Source organism: Bison bison, unplaced genomic scaffold, assembly GCF_000754665.1.
Source record: "Bison bison bison isolate TAMUID 2011002044 unplaced genomic scaffold, Bison_UMD1.0 scf7180017864053, whole genome shotgun sequence".
NCBI lineage: Eukaryota > Metazoa > Chordata > Mammalia > Artiodactyla > Bovidae > Bison > Bison bison.
Window position 1 is genome coordinate 4606267 of NW_011494625.1, and position 22385 is coordinate 4628651.

At 44.9% G+C, this 22385-nt stretch overlaps 1 protein-coding gene and 1 long non-coding RNA gene across 2 annotated transcripts in view; one reads left to right on the top strand and one right to left on the bottom strand.

Moving 5' to 3' along the window:
* Positions 1–2842: 2842 nt before the first annotated feature.
* Positions 2843–17417, bottom strand: LOC104985616. Its single transcript, XR_824933.1, has 5 exons — positions 17034–17417; positions 15651–15779; positions 4752–4929; positions 3748–3793; positions 2843–3134 (listed from the first exon to the last, which is right to left on the bottom strand). It is a non-coding gene; the product is annotated as an uncharacterized LOC104985616 (long non-coding RNA).
* Positions 17418–17747: 330 nt separating this feature from the next.
* The window catches only part of PAK1IP1 (PAK1 interacting protein 1), an 11988-nt gene continuing 7350 nt past the window's right edge, over positions 17748–22385 (top strand). Inside the window, exons 1-2 of the mRNA XM_010835856.1 lie at positions 17748–17898; positions 20605–20767. Of these exons, the coding sequence (XP_010834158.1) occupies positions 17815–17898; positions 20605–20767 (247 nt within the window). The 5' untranslated portion in view covers positions 17748–17814. The remainder of the gene's footprint in view (positions 17899–20604; positions 20768–22385) is intronic.

Here is a 22385-nt window from a genome sequence, read left to right on the forward strand (position 1 = left end):
AAACCGTGTCCTACATATCACAGATCGCTGCCTGGGAAACTCTAGATTCATTTCCTTAGGCTCTGACTAAATAGGTGTAATGGGTCTTGAAGAGCGAGGAGGGAAAGTACCGATGACTACCAGGGCCACAGATTGAAACTCTGGTTCTTGACGTGTTATCTCTGAGCAGGTGAGGCATGATAACCCCACGATTAGCACTCCATGGAGGCTTTCACAAAGGACCCAGCAGGAAGTGTCTGAATTCGGCTTTCCCCCGCATGGCTGGCTGTGTATCAGATGACCCAGTGGAAGAATGATGGTTTGAAAAGAAAAAGCAGTCCTTAACAGATTCTTTGGGGATAATGGCTACAAAAAGCAACAGAGTGACTTAAAATACAGGACAGGCTGGTAGGGAAATAATTTGAATGAGTAGGAAACTTACTGATGCTGTAGTCATTACCACATATGGAAATTTTCCTATCTGGGTATGAAATCAATAAATATTTCCAAGGGGTGGGGGTCATCTAGGCAAATGCCGTTTGAAAAGCTTCCACCAATATAAAATGGGGGGAAAGAAAAATTGCTGTGTTTATGTAGGATTTTTTTGAGCTGGAAGCTTCCACTCGTTCCTTCATATATTTGTATGTATATATGTATATTTAATGTTATTTATTTTTGGCTGTGCTGGGTCTTCCTTGCTGCAGAGGCTTTTCTCTAGTTTTGGGGAGTGAATGGGCTTCTCATTGAGGTGGCTTCTCTTGTGGCACACAGGCTCCAGGGCACGCAGGCTTCAGTAGTTGGCGGCTCCCAGGCTCTAGAGTGTAAGCTCAATAGGGCACACAGACTTAGCTGGTCTGCAGTATATGGGATCTTCCCAGACCAGGGATTGAACCCATGTCTCTGCATTGGCAGGCGGGTTCTTTACCACTGAGCTACCAAGGAAGCCCCCTGTACTTTTTTTTCATGGCTGCACCATGAGGCTTATAGGATCTTAGCTCCCCAACCGGGAACTGAACCCAGGCCCTAGCAGTGAAAGCACGGAGTCCTAACTACTGGACTGTCTGGGAAATCCTAGACACCTTTTTTAAATCACATTTTCCTTTTATTTATATGTAAGATGGAAAAGGAAATGGCAACCCACTCCAGTATTCTTGCCTGGAGAATCCCAGGTACAGAGGAGCCTGGTGGGCTGCCATCTATGGGGTCACACAGAGTCGGACACGACTGAAGCGACTTAGCAGCAGCAGCAAGTTGGATGTAAGTGAAACAAACTGGCTATTTCTTGACAACAAATACGCAAGAAAACATGGATTTGTGGTCATTCTTCTAACAACAAATATTTACTCTTGAAATTCAAATTTTTTTGCCATGCTGATTTGTTTGTGTCTTTTTCACTCCATTGTCAAATCATAGTGTAATCTTTTTGTGTGCTTACTCACATTCGACTCTTTGTGACCCCGTGGACTGTAGCCCACCAGACTCCTCCGTGCGTGGGATTCTCCTGGCTGGCGTGTAAAACAGGATCAACTCTAGGGGCTGGGCTCCCCTGCTGGTCTCTCCTGGAATCAATCTGGGGTTACAGTCAGCGGACAGTCCAAGATGTCAGGTGAGTGGGGCTGTGGGTTGGCTGTTTACTGGGGCACCTCAGTTCCCCCCCAACACGACCTCTAATCTTTAGGTTTGAGTGGGTTTCTTGGCATGATGGTGGAAGTGTTTTGCAAGAGTAAAACCCCAGAGTGAAAGTGCTTATCAACCAATGCACTGAAGTTGCACAGTGGTGTCACTGGGGGTCCACGTGCTCTGTCTCAGAAGGCTGACAGGCTGTTTTGATCAAGCACACTCTTTCCATGCTGAGGACTCAACTGTGACAGGTGAGCTCCACTGTCTTCTATCATCTAGTGCTCTTGTAAGAGAGCCTGAGGGTCTGGCGATGGAGATCAAACATCTCGTTCTAATCTGCATTTTTCTACACCAGATGCAGGCAAGAAGGCTTGCACTGTTTGTGAACAGAAAGTGAAAGTGAAAGTGAAGTCGCTCAGTCATCTCCGGACTGTTTGCGATGACCCAGGGATTGAACCCAGGTCTCCCGCATTGTAGGCAGACACTTTACCATCTGAGCCACCAGGGACATGGCCGTTTGTGAACAGAGTGAGTGAGTGATGTCGCTCAGTCGTGTCCGACTCTTTGCGACCCCATGGAGTATAGCCTACCACACTCCTCTGTCCATGGGATTTTCCAGGCAAGACTACTGGAGTAGGTTGCCATTTCCTTCTCCAGGAGATCTTCCCGATTGAACCCAGGTCTCCCGCATTGTAGGCAGACACTTTACCATCTAAGCCACCAGGGACATGGCCATTTGTGAACAGAAGAAAGCAGCAAATCATTCAGTGTATCAGAGTAGCTAATGCCACCATCAGTTTAGATCAGGCACATGTCATATTAAATCTATTACCTTTTTTTTAAATATAGTTTTATATAGTTGATCTACAATGTTGTTTTATAGCTGATTTACAATTGAAATATAGTTGATTTACAATGTTGTTTTAGGACACCTATTTTCAAACGCCTTGCAGTGCAGCCTGGTCTAACTTGATAGTTCTGTGGCCTCTCTTTGTCGTTACTGTTCAGTTGCTAACTCTTGTCCGACTCTCTGTGACCCCATGGACTACAGCCCGCCAGGCTGCTCTGTCCACAGGATTCTCCAGGCAAGAGTGGGTTGCCATCTCCTTCTCCAGGGGATCTTCCGGACCCAGGGATGGAACTTGAGTCTCCTGCACTGGCAGGTGGATTCTTTCCCAGAACCACCAAGGAAGCTGGACGTGACCTCTGCTGGCACCCATGTAATACAACACACTCCCAGAAGTGAACGTGCTGGCAACGTTTATTTACATTACACTCCCTCAAGAATCTGTATTTATACACACAATCCAGTGCCTTCCTGCGAGAACTTTTTAAACAAAAACAAAATAAGACACAATGAATATGATAGTTGGTAGCTTAATCAGCATCTTGCTCTTGGGGGGTCTTGTCTGGGATTTCTGAGTATACCGTATCGAGAGGCTGCCAGTGGCTATTCATGAGAGATTGGTAGAGCTCTTCACTTTTCACCATAAATTCTTTGTTGAGTTCCTCAATATTCAAGTGGAGATTTGGATCTGCACAAGCCAATAATACATAGGGGAGAAAAATAGAGTTTTACAGGACACATATTAGAAATGGCTTAAAACTAGAGCTTTTAAAAAACATCAGCAGGAAATAGTGCAGATATTTAATGTTAGTTTTTTAAATGGTGTGTTTCCTTTTGATAAGACTTTAAAAATAGAAACTGAAGCTACAAGAGCAGTGCTACTGGATTCAATGAGTAGATGGTGGGAGAAATGGAGAAAATGGACAGAATTAAGAGAGAATTTGGAAACGAATGGACAGTACTTGGAAATGCATTCAACTTGGAGCAGAAGAGAGAGGAAGGGTGGGGGGCGAGTCTTGAGTTTCTAGCTTGAGGACCTGGGTGGATATGACCCCAAGGACTGAGCCAGGACCAGATCCCTAAGACAGGGTTCTAAAAAATAAACGTGCTGCTTCATCTGTTCAGTTAACAGAATGATAGAAACGAAGAAATGGTTTATAACAATTAATTCAGAAACTGAGGGAGGGAGACCTACGTTGGAACTTTCTGGTAGGATCTCTCCGTTTATAGCCAGCTCAGTGAATGAGGGACCTGGGAAAAGGGCTAGTTTTGTTTTCAACTAAACATAAGGCTTCTGTTACCTTCTAGTGAATCTTCATCTTGGTTTTCAGCTAGAGATGTGGTTTCCTACAATGAAAATCAGTATGTTTAAAAATTTTTTTTTACTTAAAGGGTTGCTATTGACACTTTCCTGGAAGAATTTAGCTCTCAAAAATAGTATCTACAACACTAAAATCCCTTTTGATCAAATTTTATTTTGAATTTTGATTAAAAGAGACTTTAAATGACAAAATACTACAATTATGCAACAGGTGAGCTGAGCCCATAGAAGAAAACTCACACAGGAGGAGCACTGGTCAAAGGCACCTGCCTTCTCTGAAGTTTCAGGGATCTAAGTGGCCCCCTGGGGTCTGGAGGGCAGGAACCAGACCGCAAGGACCCTGGCATCAGACTCCACAATCCCTGCACCCAGACCTGCACCTGGAGCTCTGCCCTTCCTTCCAGGTGACAATCTGCAAAGTCTCCATGGGCACATATCCCTCGAGGCCTTCCAATCCCATCCCAACCCCGTGGCTCAGCTAAGGACCAGACGGTAGCTGCTGAGGAAACGCAGAGGCGACAGGAAAGTAAACCAATCCATCATCTTCTCAGGTGAGGAAGCACCCCCCAAACAGATCTTGGTTAGTTACTCCAGACTCCATGGGCTCTCTAGGGGCAGTGTAAGTTATTACCATTCCTCTCTACAGGCACCGGTGGCTCAGCAGTACAGAATCTGCCCACTACGCAGGACACCTGGGCTCGATCCCTGGGTCGGGAAGATCCCCTGGAGACAGGAATGACTACCCACTCCAGTATTCTTGCCTGGAGAATCCCATGGACAGAGGAGCATGGCGGGCTACAGTCCATGGGGTCAGAAGGAGTCGGACACGACTGAGTGACTAAGCACACAGCACACACACATATCAGGGAGCAGAATCCAGGCTGAGGGAAATTCAAGGGGATTTCTCCAGGGCATGGAGAAAGGAAAAAGATGTCCCCATACCGGACACGCGCCCAACGCAGTATCTATGCCAGGGAGAGATACCTTGGGTGGAAGCGAAGTCTCAGAGGGGTGTCCAGAGGTCTCACACGCAGAATAAAGGTTGGGTCCATTTCCACCCGCCCCGCGGCCAGAGCTGTAGCCAGGAGGGTAACCGCCCTGCTGTTGCTCGTACCGGCTGCCGAAGGGGTGAGGCTGGCAGGATGGGAAGTCTGGCTTCACTCTAAGAGCAGCGGGGAGAAGAGGGAAAGGACATCAACAGCCAAGGCAGAATCGCTCAAAGCCCTAGGACTCGATTCTTCTTTCTCCAAGTAAGGAGGGTGTCCGCTTTCACTAAGAACACCTATTTCCAAAGCGGTAGTTTGTCAATTGCCAAACTGTGTTACAAAACAGAACACTATCAGCCTTTTCATTCAGAACAGGAAAAATTGGCGCACCTTTGCCAATACCAGTAATAAGTATCCTGTTGAGTTGAGCCCAAACCTGCAAAACTCTCCTGTCCAGTCATTTATCCAGACCCTTGATAAAAGGACTGGGAATCCACAGTTCTAACCCCCGCATCAAAGATCCCAGCCCCTGGTCTAAACCCTCTCAAGCCCACTAATAGCACTACCAGCTGCCTCAGAAATACCTGCAGTGATCATTCCTGCCAGGTAATTAACTCCTTGACTTTCAGGTGGGTTAAGGAGTGGGTGCAGACAGGCAGGAGTGTATTGGAGTCACCTGGAGGAGCCCCTGCAAACTGTGGGGTGGGCTTTGAGCTGCCTGCCTCCTCCCCCAACTGTCAGATCCTGGGAAGCTGTCAGAAAGGGGAGGTTGGGGCAGAAAGGGAGTGTGTGGTGGGCAACTACGAAGCACACAGAAGTCTCCAGCCCCCACACAATAATGTGTAAGGGAGTCACTTTTAATCATTAAAAGCTTAAGACAAAGACTACAACTTGCTGTTTCTCTCCTCAGTTATCTGCAAAGAATGACCACTGGAATCAGCGTCCAGTGGACTTTCCTTCAAACGCCCACTGCAGGCTGAAATCAGCATCCTAACCAGCTGGCGGGAAGAAGTGCTCTCTCTCTCTCACACACACCCCCGCCAACCACAGAAGTGCTATCTCACACACACACCCCCTAACCAACACACACACACCCCTAATCAACACACACACACCCCTAACCAACACACACACCCCCGCCAACCACAGAAGTGCTGTCTCTCTCTCACACACACACACACACACACACACACACACACACACCCTCCCCCCGCCGCTAACCAGCTGGTGGGAAGAAGTGCTCTCTCTCTCTCACACACACCCTAACCACAGAAGTGGTGCTATCTCACACACACACCCATAGCTTAATGCAACTATGGAAAAATTTTCAAAGAAATATCTCTGTAAGTTAGTAGTTTTTTTAAAGCACAACAAACTGCTTCCTAAACTTTAAGGCCCATTCAAATTACCTGAGTGTGTTTACAATGTGGGTTTGAATTCTATCTGGAGGGGAGCCTGAGGTTCTGCCAGTTTCCACGCACTTTGAGCAACAAGTCTACACAAAATGTCAAAACCTAAGAAAATAACTTTTGAGTCTAAACAGGGACACATAGGGCCTGGCCATTTCCTTGTTAATGGAAATGGCTTGTTAATAACTAGTTAACTTGTTAATAACGAGCCCACTATTCAAATGCTTGTGTGCATGCTAAGATCGCTTCAGTTGTGTCTGACTCTTTGTGACCCTCTGGGCTGTAGCCCACCAGGCTCCTCTGTCCATGGAATTCTTCAGGCAAAACTGGAATGCATTGCCATGCCTTCCTCCAGGGGATTTTCCTGACCTAGGAATCGAACCCAAGTCTGTTATGTCTCCTGGCAGGTGGATTCTTTACCACTAGGGCCACCTTGGAAGCCCCATTCAAATGTTTAATGTAGTTTCTATTTACCTGTAATGTGAAAAATAATCATCATGATGAATTCTAATCGTTCAACCATTCACCCATCATTTACTGAGCCCCTCCTATACACAACGCAGGTGCCTGGCATTGGTGCCACAGTGGAGCTGATACTCTAGTAATTTGATTTCCCTGTGTGTTCAAGGGAGATGTTATTGATTAGCAGCTGTGCACACACACTTAGGGGCCACCCAATATCCAGTTTCCTTTTCTTCCTTAATAATAGAACCTAGATTTTATTTCGAAGTAGCAATGTGCCTTGTGGCCAGGTGGCCAAAGTCGAGCTAATAAGATGTAAATAGCACCATCACAAGGGGGCTGAGGAAAGCTTCGTGGGCAGAGGGAGTCTGCTTAGCTGGAAGGTGTTTGTTGCTGTCGTTTTCTGCCCTTCTCACAGGTCGAGAGCTGAGATTACAGATGTGATGGATGAAACCAAAAGACCTCTGCATCTCTCCTGGCCTATGAGTGATATCAAAGGGGAAGTCACACAACCAAACACAGGATCTTAAAGAGCAAACAGGTCAGGGTCCCTGATGACTGGAGACTCCCTGTTCCAGCACTGGACCAACCTGCCTCTAAAAGCCTTTGTCTTAAGAAAGAAATCTCGTTTAAGCCACTGCTGTAAATTGCCTGAAATTAAAAATAATTGTCGGGGCTTCCATGATGGCTCAGGGCTAAAGAATCTGCCTGTAATGCCAAAGATATAGGTTCAATCCGTGGGTTGGGAAGATCCCCTGGAGAAGGAAATGGCTACCTGTTGAGGTCTTTTAATGGACCGGAACCTGGTGGTCCAGAGTTGACCAATAAGAAAGTAATGGAAAGAGAAAGAGGCTGATATTCCTTGGTTTACACAGAAAGCCTGGGGCTTCCTCTGTTCACGGAGGCCTCAGGCGCCCTCTCGATGGGGTGACGGCGCAGAGCACCTTCGCAAGGTGTTAGACACCCAAGCAGGAAAGTGAACTCAGAGAGCGTCTGTGCTCCAAAGAAATAGCCTGGGAGACAGAGGGAGAGAGAGGGAGAGAGAAAGCAAGACATGGGGACCAAAGCTCTGATGGAGCAAAGGTGTTTTAATCAACATGGTGTGGGCATACATACTGTAGTTATTCTCAGCAAAGATAAAGATTAAAATTCCAGACTTACAAAACATAGGCGATCCATATTAAAGAGAGAGTTGTAAATAATCACTTTTACCATATGGTTCATAAAAAGGAAGAGGGTACTTATCAACTATTGAAAAACTAACGAAGGAAATGCCTGGATTCCTCAGCACCACCCCCGCCACCACCCCCGCCCCCCCAACCCCCCACCCAGAGGCTTGCCTCTCAATTCCTGAATATTCAGGAATTAATAAGGAACAGAGAATTCCTGACAGATCCAAAACAGCACACAGGGAGCCTCCTGTTAAATGCTTCCTGACAATTCCCCCTATTTTATTATACTCTTAAAAAAAAACAAACGTCCAGACCCAATGAGTTTGGTTAGCATTAACCAACCTTATAGAAAGGCGACGGTAAACAACAAATATAATTATCAAGACAATCACCAAAGTTACAGTTCCAGACCCGATAGTGGTAATACTTTGAAACCATCTTCGTGGGTCTAGCCGGATAATTTGTTCAGCTAAAGTTTCCAAATTAGGGGAAGAGGGCAGATTTTTAGAAAAAGTTTTAAAGATTTCCTTTTCGCAGTAAATGTACATTCAGAGAGGCATTATCATGTATATTTTGTAAATGAAATTTGATTTGTACCCGGTTGTAGGCACTATGATTGAATTGAACAGGCACAACACAAAATTGAGTAGCTAAAATAAATAGAGGAGTTAAGTATTGGAGAAGGAAATGGCAACGCACTCCAGTGTTCTTGCCTGGATAATCCCAGGGACGGGGAAGCCTGGTGGGCTGCCATCTATGGGGTTGCACAGAGTTGGACACAACTGAAGTGACTTAGCAGTAGCAATAGCAAGACAAGTATATAGTTTGCAATTAATACAAGTTATGGAACGTAAAGTCTTACTAAATTGTGAACTTCCTATAGCTATAACAAAAGGGAGTGGGACATGGGCTTGTATAAAGTATGACCGATTACAGCAAAAGAGATAGTTACTATGACCACGACAGGTCTCTGTGAAATGTCCGGTCCAAGTTCCAAATTTTTCGGTGTTTTTCGGTGTTCGCAGCAAGTTTCCAAATGTCCCATTGTTCAGGCTCAATGTGTTTATCCAGGGCAGTTCAAGGAGGGCGGGGGGAGTGCCATTCCACCATTAAGCCAGCCAAGAAATCCTTTGTCATGGTAATGTTTCATAAGTAACCTTTTACATAATGTTTTTTGTTCTTTCCCTAACGTTTCAGCGGAGAAGGCAATGGCAACCCACTCCAGTGCTCTTGCCTAGAAAATCCCATGGATGGAGGGGCCTGGTAGGCTGCAGTCCATGGGGTCGCTAAGAGTTGGACATGACTGAGCGACTTCACTTTCACTTTTCACTTTCAGGCATTGGAGAAGGAAATGGCAACCCACTCCAGTGTTCTTGCCTGGAGAATCCCAGGGACAGAGAGCCTGGTGGGCTGCCGTCTATGGGGTCGCACAGTTGGATACGACTGAAGCGACTTAGCAGCTAACTTTTCAGTAGTGTAAACATGGTTCACAGTAAATAACCCAAGCTACGTTGGAAGGGCTTCTTTTGGAGGCAGGACAAAAACCCAAGTTTGTTGTTTATGCGTAGTACTGCTGGGCCCTTGAACAGGGAAAAGACTTCATAGCCTAAAGAAATGTTAATTAGTTTTCCTTCCTCCCCAGGGTGTGATGGCTCCTTCACGTACTAGGGAGGGGGCATATGTAGTCATTAGCTGAAACGACTGGTCCTCTCTCTGCTCATTCGACCACCTGTAACAGAGGTGGGTTGGGGATTAGTTGAGCTTGAGCAGGGGGGGGGGGGGGAGGGGGGTGGTGGTACAGGCCAAAAGACTGAGCATTGCCAGAATGTATTCAGGATTCCCAGGCAATCCCTATTGAGAGACCAAATTTTCAGCTCGATTAGTAAGGGTTTTTATTTGTCCCCAAGTGGGGAGATAATAGGGGTGATGCCGCTGAGGGCGGTGCTTTCTGGAGATCTTTAGAGCAGACATAGCCCGTATCAGAATTTCTTCTTCCTGGGGGTCTTGTTGTTTCATCTCCATTTTGAATGCTGGGGCCCCCCTTGGGTTGAATCTTCTGAAGAGGTTAAAAAAATTTTTAAACAAATAAAGCTGTATTAACGATAGTTATAGGTTTAGAAAATATCTTATGTTGGAATCTAGTAAAGTCTGCTTTAGATAAGACAGTAGCGCACCTTGTGTATTCCCCCTTTTAAAATTTTTTGTATTTGTAACTTTAGTGTGTGATGTGTTTGACTCTGTCTTGTGCCTGTGGGTTATAAGGAATACCTGTAATATGTTTAATAGAAAAATCCTGTAAAAATTGTTTAAAGTCTCTACAAATATGGGCAGGGCCATTGTCTGTTTTTATGGAACTAGGAGTTTCCATTACTGTAAAACAAGCTAGTAAGTGAGTTATAATGTTTTGTGTAGCCTCACCGCGAAGAGGTGTGGCCCAAATAAAAGCATTAGGTTGTAAACCGCGAGGCTTAATACCTTGTGTGATGGGTAGAGGCCTGTTAGGAGACGCCATTTGTTAGATTTCTTTTTTATAACAAAAATAGGAGAGTTCCAAGGAGAACAAGATTCCTCAATATGCTTTAATTCTAGTTGTGTATCTATAAGTTCCTTAGCCGCCTGTAATTTCTCTTTCCTGAGGGGCCACACTGCTCTGTCCAAGTAGGCTTGTCATTCTTTCAAGTTATTTTAATAATTGTATTGTTTGTTAAATGAGCAGTGGCCTCTAGGAAAAATGTGGAATGTATATCTGAGTTTGTCATATATCTTTTTATTAAAAGCATCTCTTACCTTTTTTAGCAACTATGAAGTGTCTTGTATATTAGCATTTTATAGATTGGTGAGTATATTAATTGTATCATATTATGATATATATATTCATTATATATATATTATACATTATATATTAATAGTTTGAAATCTCTAGTTTTTATGTAAGAAACACTTTTTGTAAGAGGAAGTTAATGTTTAGTAATTAATGTTTTAAAATCTTATTTTATTTGGAAATGACCTAGTTATTTAATAAACTTGTATTATTTAGTTCAGTACAGCTCTAGAAATTTAAGTTATACCAATCCTAAGAGATTATTTTAGATTATAATAATAGATTATTCTATTAAAAAGTAATTATTTTAAGAGTTTATCTAAAAGTTTTTATCTCATTTATATATATATATAGTTACCTTTTTGTTGACAAATTTAGTTTACCTTAAACCTAGGCATAATAAAAGTATTATATAATGTTGATGACTTAAGACATGTCTTAATTAGATTAGCAATTATATTCAAATTACATTTATATTTAAATAAATATATTATTAAATATTTTTCAGTTCACGTGAATTTTAATTTAAATAGAGCTTCATATTATCTAAAAACAAAGCTGGTATATCAACAGCAGCACTTCCTGATGTTGAGGGTTTGAGGGAAAAGATGGAATTTGCCCCAGGTTTTTGTTGAAGGGGACCTGGGTGGGTCCCGTTTGGAGTTTCTCGGAATAGGTTTCCCTTTAATGTCAAATTTAGATTTACAATCTTGGGCCCAATGCAGTCCTCTATAGCAGCGAGGACAGATTTTTGGAGGTTTTTTAATTTTTATATATATATATTTTTTAGCTTTCTTAGAGCAGTCCCTTTTTAAATGGTTCTTATTTCCAAATGTAAAGCATCCTTCATTTCCCTTTCTTAAGGCAGCAACCACTGTTTCAGCTATCATTTGCATCTTTTGAGTTTCTAATCCTAGATTGCGACAAGCCTTCAAATAGTAATAGTCCCTGTCTCACGAAATGGAGCTATAGCTTTTTGACATTCCTGATTTGCATTTTCATAAGTAAGTAATTTCTCTAGTTGCCTTTTGGCTTCTTCTCCAATTACAGTACGCGAAATAGCAGTTTGTAATCTAGCTAAAAAATCAGCATACGTTTCATTAAGTCCCAAAGTGATGGGGCTTTCCAGCCGTTTTACCTATCTCTTAGTACTTACCGGCCTCAGTGGGCCCTGGGGTCACTCCATCCGTCCGAATCTGCATATGTATACCAAGCTCCTGTTCTGGGCACCACTTGTTGAGGTCCTTTAATGGACCGGAACCTGGTGGTCCGGAGTCAGCCGATAAGAAAGTAAAGGATAGAGAAAGAGGCTGATATTCCTTGGTTTACGCAGAAAGCCAATAAAGCCCCTGCACGGGGCTTGCTCTGTTCATGGAGGCCTCAGGCGCCCTCTCGATGGGGTGAAGGCACAGAGCGCCTTCTACAGAGGGTCTTAGAAGCCAGGGCAGTAAAGTGAACTAGAGAGCCTCTGCACTCCAAAGAAACAGCCTGAGAGAGAGAGAAAGCAAGCAAGACACGGGGACCAAAGCTCCGATGGAGCAAAGGTGTTTTAATCAACATGGTGTGGGCATATATACTGTAGTTATTCTCAGCAAAGATAAAGATTAAAACTCCAGACTTAAAAAACATAGGCGATCCATATTAAAGAGAGAGAGAGTTGTAAATAATCACTTTTACCATATGGTTCATAAAAAGGAAGAGGGTACTTATTAACGTATAGAAAAACTAAGGAAGGAAATGCCTGGATTCCTCAGCCCCCTGGGAGAGGCTTGCCTCTCCTAATTCCTGAATATTCAGGAATTAATAAGGAACAGAGAATTCCTGACAGATCCAAAACAGCATACAGGAAGCCTCCTGTTAAATGCTTCCTGACAGCTACCCACTCCAGTATTCTTGCCTGGAGAATCCCATGGATGGAGGAGTCTGGGGGACGACAGTCCATGGGGCTGCAAAGATTCAGATACAGCTGAGCAGAGCACAGCAGCAACGGGCATAGTTAACGAGAATTGGCGGTGAGGAGTGGAAAACTGAAAGAAACATTAAAAAATAGTAATTTCCTAAAATGTTTAATACCATTTTGAAGGTTATTTTCCATTAACAGCTATTAGAGCTATATTCCATGTTGTACAATACACCCTTGAGCCAATCTTAACCCAACAGTTTGTGCCTCCCCTGCCCCCCGACCCCACCCAACACACACTGTAATACTGGTTTGTTCTCTGTTATCTGGGAGCCTGCTTCTTTTTTTTTTTGCTGTATTCACAGTTTATTGAATTTTTAAGAAAAAAACTATTCTTAAATATTGTAGCAGCTTAGAAATCAAACTTCATGTTATCAGTTAAGATTCTTTCAGAAAAGCATTATCTTTTTTCCTTCTCTTATTTTGGGACTTTTTTAGACAATGAAAATGTTTTCTATGAGTGAGAGATGGAGCTGTAGTGGGAAAGGAATGTGGGAGCTGACCCTTGGTGATATGGTGGTAAGGAGGGTGGGATTTGCGAGGAAGTCTATAAGGCATGTTGCACCCACCCAGGAAGATGGCGGGGGCCAGATGCTATGAGCAAGACTCCAGAGACGAAGATGGACATTCAGGCAGAATTTTAGATGATGGTGACAAGGAAGAGTTCACAAATATTGCTTTGATCTCCAAAAGTCTCAAATGCAAACCTCCCATAGTTCACCTGATTATTCTCATGAAGCAGGTGAAACAATTTCTTTCAGGTCTGGGTCTAGGGAAAGTAGCCCACTTTCTGTCTCCCTGAGCTCTACATGCAGAGGAGATCAAAGTCCTCTGAGAATACAAGCACACGCACTCTCTGTAGTCCTCAAATTTAACAGACTTGCTACCTATGACACTGTGAAAGGAGCGTAACAGTGCAGCATTAGACTCACATGAGATTTTTAACAAGGCCAATTTCTCTCCACAGTATCCTGCTTTTAGCTCAGTATATCGACCTTCTAACCACCCTCACCCACCCCGCAAAACAAAGACTGGCTTTTTTTCTTTAGCAAACCAAACAAAGCCAAGTGCTTACTAAACACTGGTTGAATGAATGAATAAATCAATGCCTGGCTCAAGCGCAAAAAGCTTTTCTATCAATAATATAATCACAAAACTAGAAACCCCATTGTGCTTTAGAGTTAATAAGCCCTATCGTGCAAGGGTTGGTGGTTTCTTGGCAATTGCAGTTTTCTGAGAATGAGACTGAATGGCTTTTGCCACCCTGTGTTTGGAAAGAGAACACACGGCTTGGCAGGAAGTATGCTGTTTGAATCCACTTGAGTAGGTGTATATTGCATTGTGTGTTTTTCTTTAGACAGAGAAAAACCACTTTTCTTCTTCGTTAAGAGACAACACTGGAGCCCAAGGAGAAGTGAAAGGAGCAGCAACACCACGGTCTCCTGCTGCCGAGCTGTGTGGTTGTGGGAGAGTTTTGGACCGACTTCTCCATTTATATCCTCAGACCAGATTAGAGTATTTTAGCTTTAGAGGCATTAATCTTTTTGAAAATGTGATGAAATCCTACGAATGCTCTCTTCCATAAACGAACGCATACAATTCTGCGTATAATTTCAGGGCATTCACAAGTCCCAAAACTTATCCATCAATTCTCCCACGTTAGGAGCCCCAGGACCAGATGCTCCAAGGTCTTCTAAGCTCTATGCCTAGCTCCACTAACTTTTTACAATTAAAAAAATAAGAGGAGGAAAAACCATTTTACGCTTATGTCACGTGCACTGCGGTTTTCACGCTATTCTAAACGTCTCCAGGTTGGAGCAGAAGACTTTCTTAAGCCACAAGGCTCTTCTCTAAAATGTGACTTTACCGTACTTCACTCCAATAAAACTTAATTAAAAATAAAATGTGACTGATACTTAAGCAGGTAAAAGTGTGACAATCCATGTACCAGATTGTAATTGACAAGCATAGTAATAGATGCTGACTATGATAATTACCCTGTTATCATGACATGTTAAAATTAATTTCAAATGAATGCTAATTCTTTACAAACAGCATTTGAAATTTCACTGGGGTAATGAGGCGGGGCACCAGGGGGATTCCTGAAGCAACAAAATACATAGAGCACATGATTTTGAAACAATTTTATTCAGTGTTCCTTTTCTTTTTGCATGAGAGACTACCACTTCCCCCTAAATAAAGATATGCAAAGAGTCATGTATTTAAAAAGAAAATTAGACTTCAAGAAATGTCCTCCTTACTTCATCCCATGCCCAGGGGACACCCATACAGCAATTCACATGCCTCTGATTTAGTGGTTCTTTGATAGAAGAGCCACCAGAAAAACAAGCAAGATACAAAAAAAGAATTTAAAAAGTAAAACAATTTGGGACTAACATAATAACATAACTAGCAAAGTGAAGGAATTACAGCTGTATCTCCTTTTTTTTTTTGTACTTCAATTTATTGTCCTTTATAGATCCAGCTTTTTTAAAAAACACAAATCAAAGTTTCTGGCAACCCTGCACGGAGCAAGGCTATCAGCACCTCTTCCCAACAGCATTTGATTCCTTTGGGTCCCTCTGTCATATTTTGGTAATTCTTAGAATATTTCAAACTTGATCATTATTAGTCTATTTTGTATGGTGATCAGTGACCTCTGACGTTACTACTAGGACTTGTTAAGCCTCAAGTGATAGGACTTTTCAGCAATAAAATATTTTTCAATTAAAGACTATGCCTTTCTTAGACATAATGGTGAAAGTAAAAGTGGCTCAGTCATGTCCAACTCTTTGAGACCCCATGGACTGTCCACGTAATTCTCCAGGTCAGAATACTGGAGTGGGTGGCCTTTCCCTTCTCTAGAGCATTTTCCCAACCCAGGTAGCGAACCCGGGTCTCCCGCACTGCAGGTGGATTCTTTACCAACTGAGCTACCAGGGAAGCCCAAGACATAATGGGATTGCACACTATAACAGAGTGCAGTATAATATACACCTAACATTGGGAAAGAAAAGATTTTGTGTGACACGTTACTTGGAGGGTCTGGAAATGAACCTGCAATCTTTCTCACCTGTGCCAGTACTGTCCAACAGTGAGCACAGTTTTCAAGCGACTGAGAATGAGCTGGACTTCAGTATTTCAGTGCCTGAGGAGTCCCAACATGTACAGACACCAAAGCGCGCAGAAGGCTTTCCTTGTGCTGAAATGACAACCAAAATAACCTCATTTGTACAAGACCCAAACCAGCATCGATTAAAACAAATCCGAGTTAAACACGTAATGACGATTCAGAACATCGGTGAACAAACGTCCTCAGAGACAAGAGGCTAAGCGCTACAGGCCTGTACTACAGTCTAAAAGGGATGGGGGTGAGTTGACAAAAGTCGCAGCAACGTATGTTTCAACCTCCCATAGTCATATTCACCGGCAGGGAGCTTCAGTCGTGTCCAACTCTTTGCGACCCCATGAATCACAGCACGCCAGGCCTCCCTGTCCATCACCATCTCCCGGAGTTCACTCAAACCCACGTCCATTAAGTCAGTGATGCCATCCAACCATCTCATCCTCTGTCGTCCCCTTCTCCTCCTTCCCCCAATCCCTCCCAGCATCAGTCTTTTCCAATGAGTCAACTCTTCGCATGAGGTGGCCAAAGAACTGGAGTTTCAGCTTTAGCATCCTTCCTTCCAAAGAAATCCCAGGGCTGATCTCCTTCAGAATGGATTGGTTGGATCTCCTTGCAGTCCAAGGGACTCTCAAGAGTCTTCTCCAACATCACAGTTCAAAAGCATCAATTCTTCGGCGCTCAGCCTTCTTCACAGTCCAACTCTCACATCCATACATGACCACAGGAAAAACCATAGCCTTGACTAGACGAACCTTTGTTGGCAAAGTAATGTCTCTGCTTTTGAATATGCTATCTAGGTTGGTCATAACTTTCTTTCCAAGGAGTAAGCGTCATTTACGCTCCGATATTTACTCTGTTGGAAGTCTGTACGAAGCTGTCCTTTCTGACACATCTCTGAATCTTTGTATTTCACGAAAATCTCAAATCTAAACTACGACTATCTTTGCTTTCATTGCGGCTCAAGACAGTAACAGTAACTCCTGCAAGGCAGGAGACCCGGGTTCGAGCCCTGGGTTGGGAAGATCCCCTGGAGTAGGGAAAGGCTACCCACTGCAGTATTCTTGGGCTTCCTTTGTGGCTCGGCTGGTAAAGAATCCGCCTGCATTGCGGGAGACCTGGGTTAGATCCCTGGGTCGGGAGATTCCCTGGAGTAGGGAAAGGTTACCCACTGCAGTATTCTTGCCTGGAGAATCCCATGGACACAGGAGACGGGACAGAGTCGGACACGACTGAGCAACTCATACTGGCTTTTATTACCGTTTGACTTTGCAGCTAACTCGGGAAAGGTGGTGAAAAGAAATTAAAGGAGATTCCCTTCCGGAAACTCACCAAGGATGACTAGACCCGTCATCCTCCAAGTACTGTCTTTACTCCCCTCGGGTAAAGGGTCCTTGTCCTTCTCAGGAATGTGCCACAACGTTGGCCGACGAGTCCTTAAGGGTTCGTCAAGCCATAACCAAGAAGGAAGAAAAGGTGCTGGGCGAGATTATGCGGCCCGGGCGGGAGCGCGGGAACCGGACCCCTTCGATCAAGGCGAACCCTAAAGGTCACCCCTCCTCCTCCAGTTACAGAGAATGAGCGCGAGAAACGGCTTCCACCACAAGTAGGAGACATAACTCCCTACTCGCCATCGCAGCCCGAAATCCACAGACACACGTCTCGCGGCTGCGCCGGGCGCGCTCTCCGACTCCCGCCCTGACCGGAAGTGCCCGCCCCTTCCGTAGACGCCCCGGAAACGGGGGGCCTCCGTAGAGGCTGTCTAGTCCACTCGCCTCGGAAGCGCCTAGCGCAAGGCTCCCTCGAAAATGCTTGCTGGCCCCCAGGTTTTTTTCCCTCCTTGAAATGAGCAACCTCGTCAAGGGGCGTCCCTCCTTATTCCCTCCTTGGAAATTCCGCCTGATCGTCTAGAAATTCCGTCTGACCCGCCGGAAACCACCCGCCCCTCCCCCCCACCTCCATTATGGATGCAGGCATCTAAAAGGCAGCCCCACGGACCTGACGTAACTTGAGCGCCGACCGGGAAGGACCCTCCTTCCCGTCGCATCCGCTTTCGTCACTTCCGCCCTGCGCCGCGTCAGGTTCGCTGAGGAGGAGACGCGTTCGCCGCTGGATGGAGGTGGTTGCTGGATGCTACGAGCAGGTCCTTTTTGGATTCGCTGTACACCCTGAGCCCGAGGGCGACGGCCACCGCGAGGTGAGAGCCCGCGCGCGCAGGGACCGCGGGTGGTGGGGAGGCGGGGCGTCAGGCCTGGTTCCCAGCGGCCTAGGTAAACAGCACCTCAGAGGACCACATTGTCTGCTGTGTTAGGGTTTCATCGATGAATGAAACTTGAGACTTAGAGTATACTTAGAATATACACGTAGAATATTCTTAGAACATATACTAAGAATATACTTAGCCGTTTGAAGCATGGAGAAGGCATTTAGTAAGACGTGGCATCTGGCTTTTGTAGTGAACGTCGTGACTACGGCGCACAAAGCAAGTTTGCGTTTCTGCAAACGGGCCTGTGGGCCGTCGGTTATGAATTTAAGAGTCGTTCCTATAAGTTGAAAGAACAGTTCGCTCTTTCCCTGAGTTTTTGTCCTGGAATTTTAGCAAATTATTCGCGCTGGATTCAGGTAAACGCTTCGTTGGTAAAACGACACCAGTTAATTATTGGGCCCTTCTAGTGGGGGCCATTACTTGCAGTGAAGGTGCGAAGAAGCCACACGTATGGATTCTGCATTGGAGAGCTTAACCATGTAGGGAGATGATGAGGAAGGCAAGTAACCTAGAGAAAAGGTTACAACAAAGTATGGTAAGTATTGTGGGCTTCTCTGGTGGCTCAGTGATAGAGAATCCGCCTGCCAGTGCAGGAGACGAGAGTTCAGTCTCTTGTGCAGGAAGATCCGCTGGAGAAGGAAATGGCCATCCGCTCCAGTATTCTTGCCTACAGACCCCCCTGGAGCTTGTCCTGTTACAGAAAACGGGGTTGCAGAGTCTGACGAGACTCAAGACTACCAAAAATGTTCAGTATTTTACTACGTGTAGTAATATAAAAGTTAAGTAAATTGGGAGTGCTCAAACAGGTAGTTAGGAAATACCCAGAAATTTCCTACTAGAAATAAGATCTAATTTTTAGCCCAGTACTGTGTTTTCCCTCTAAAGGACTTCCTTAGATAATTTCCTAGAAATTATTGAGTACTTCTTTATGAAGATGTTGTGGTGTCAGTTTTGAGTTAACCAGAAAATTGGAAGTATGTAGCTTAGTTAAATTGCTTTTGTTTATTTTGTTGTGTACTCTGGTTATTCATCTGCCTCTGGTTGAAAGGTGACGTGGTCTGAACACTCAGAAGATGACGCTACTGATGGTGTTATTGTTTGTAATAATGGCGCTTTCCATGTTGCAGACACGTAGTCATCCTCACAGCAACCCTCTGAGGCAGATGCAGTTGTCCCCCTTTTACAGATGAGAATCCAGAAGTTGAGATGGGTTAAGCTGCTTGTTCAAGGCCACTGAGCTAATAATTGGCTGACCTGGGACTCACCTTTCAAGCTGTCTCCGATGCTTGAAGCTCTTTTTTTAATTTATTTTTTAATTGGAGGAAGATTGCTGTACATTGTGTTGGATCTTACCCTACAAGACCGCAAGTCAGCCATAGTTACATGAATATCCTTTCTTTCTTGAGCCTCCCTCCCCTCTCTCTCAAAGCTCTTAACTATTACCTAGTACTGCCTCTAAAGCTATTCAGGCAGTAGCCCCGATGATGAATGTTCCTTCTGTAAGATGTACAGACAAAGGTTATTCTCTGATTTATGGCCACAGCAGCCCCTCAGGAATGTTGCACCTTTACTCAAAAGAGGGCTGTTCTGTCCTGATTGACAGAAGGACTGTTTTGCTGTCGTTTTTTAGGAATTAATTTGTAACACTTCCTAAGTGTATTTGAACAAATTTGGTGAATTTATTTCTTCCTTGGTTTATTCATTTTGCTAATACTTCATGATGTATGTCCTTTTATGGGAGGCAGGATATGTGTGTGTATTCAGCAGTCATTCTTTGCACTGAGCAAATCACATTCGTTCAATCTGAGAGTTACATCGCAGCAAGTGTAGAGGTCTTGAGACCTCATTATTGGTCATTCTCCAGAGCTTATATTGATATTAATGCAAATACTATTTATTTTTCTTTATAGGTCTTGTTATATAGATACGTGCTCTGTGTGATATCATACTATCTTGTTACTCCTACAGAATGACGCTCCGTTGGAATACGTGCTTTTGTTTCTCTTGTTCACTGCTCTGTGTGTTTCGTTCACTGTGTCAAATGGTGCCAAGCACATAATAGTCATTCAGTGTTTGAGTGAATAAATTCAAATCAAAATTTGGACATTTGAGTGAATGAACGGTATGGAGGCTCACAGATAAGTAAACCTGCTGAGGAGTTAGGGATTGGATGAGATTTTAAAGTCCCTGTAGCCCAATCTTCGTCCGTAAATGTGCTCAGTCGCTCAGTCGTGTCTTTTTTTTTGTGACCCCGTGGACTGTAGCCTGCCAGGCTCCTCTGTCCATGGATTTTCCAGGCAAGAACACTGGAGTGGATTGCCATTTACTCCTCTAGGAGATCTTCCCGACCCAGGGATTAAACCCACATCTCCTGCATTGGCAGGTGGATTCTTTACTGCTGAGTCACTTGGGAAGCCCCAGTCCAGTCTTCGTAATTGTGTTTAAAGTCATGGTGCTCAGTGTTGCCTTCCCCTTCTCTTACTGTCTCTTCTTTATTCAATTCTGTGAATCTGTCCTGTCTTTTCTCCGTTCGTAGAATCCATTCAGTTTTCATGGATCATGAAGCCACGTACCTCTCTGTAGGGAGCTGTGATGTGACCGTGGCGCTCACTGACCATGTGCTTTTCCCTACAGCAGAGATGGGCTCCTGTGGCCGACTTCACCCACCACGCCCACACTGCCTCCTTATCAGCGGTGGCTGTCAACAGCCGCTTTGTAGTCACAGGGAGCAAAGATGAAACCATTCACATTTACGACATGAAAAAGAAAGTCGACCATGGGGCGCTCATGCATCACAATGGTAAGAAAATCGTGGCCTTTCAGATAACAGTGTTGAGGCATTACTACTTTATGGTTCGACTTCAGCTGAACAATTCATAAGTGTCTCATATGAGCAGAATCTGTGCTAGGAAATACAGAAGTGGACAAAATGTGGTCCTTTATCCTTACATTATTCACAGTCTGTATCGGGCCAGAATGGAAACACTTTACTCAGTCTAGTGGGGCAGAAGGAGGAAGCAAGTTTTCATTGAAAGCTTCCTTAAAATGACATTAAATCAACTGTTTTATAAGAAGAGGTCAGTTGTTGGGCAGGTGAAACTGGCAAGATGGAGAAAAGGATGCTCAGGGCAGGGCAGGCCGTGCAAGGGGCACAAGTGGCCGCGCCATGGGAGAAGCTGACTCTGGGAGAGGGCCAGGTGCCCAGCGCTGTGCCAGGAGAGGCCAGCTGTGGCTTCAGTTCAGAGAAGAGGAAGCCTAGCCTCAGAGGTGTCACAGGACTGCCCACGGTCGCAAAATGCTAAAACTAGAACCTGAGCCTGCAGCTGCAGCCTGTGCTTTTTTGACTGCTGGTGTGCCTGGGGACGTGTAAGGCGCTCGGTGTTCTGAGAAGGCTGACAGGGAGGTTGGGGTGGCTGGAGAGGCAGTGGGGTCAGATCCCAGGGGACCTCGAGTGGAGAAGGTCGGGATTGAATGGGGGCAGAGAGCAGTGCAGGCCTGAGGAAGGTGCTGGCAGTGTGAGTGTGGGAGAGACGCCGAGAACTAGCAGAGAGCCTACCTGCTGGAGTCGGAAGCTGTCGATGGACATCTGCTTGCAGTAGGCTATACACACTTCTGTAGCCAAAGGAAAGTTACTTGGTGTGTGTGAGAGAAGGATTGATTTACATGGGAACAGAGGGTTTTGGACAAAGAATAGGTTGTTGGCCTAGAGAGAGTAGGGTGTCAAGGATCTGCAGATCTCCAGAACATAAAGCAGGCCAGTGTGAGTGGAGGAAGGCCGGGAAGGGCTGGAACAGTGAGAGGTTGCGGTCAGGGGATAGATTCTTAGAGCTGGAGATTTACTGTGGAAAAGCTCCAGGGGATAGCCGTGTGAGGGACTGGAGTGCAAGGAGGTGGAGGTTATTGGAGTGGAGGAGGTCAGGAGGAGTCATCCCCTAGTCACAGCTGGGGTTTCACATTGATGGTGAAGTTGAGCAGGATAGCACCAGGATCGGGGGACAGACAGACCCAACAGGTGATTTATTCCCCAGTGAAGTGAAAGTGAAAGTCGCCCAGTCGTGTCCAACTCTCTGCAACCCCATGGACTGTATAGTCCGTGGAATTCTCCAGGCCAGAATACAGGACTGGGTAACTTTCCCTTCTCCAGGGGATCTTCCCAACCCAGGGATCGAGCCCAGGTCTCCCGCATTGCAGGCGGACTCTTTACCAGCTGAGCCGAGGGGGAAGCCCCTAGTGGTGAGCATCGTATGCTGTTGGCACTGCGTCTTTCCAGGCGACAGACGGGGAGGGGGCTCACGTGTGCTCCAGGAGAAGAAGGGGAAGGAAGAGCTCAGGACAGTAGAGCCTCTTACTCAGGTGCTCAGTTAGGAAAAACTTGCCTGAGGAAAGTAGTTTTCTGCAACAAAAGGCAGATAAGACAA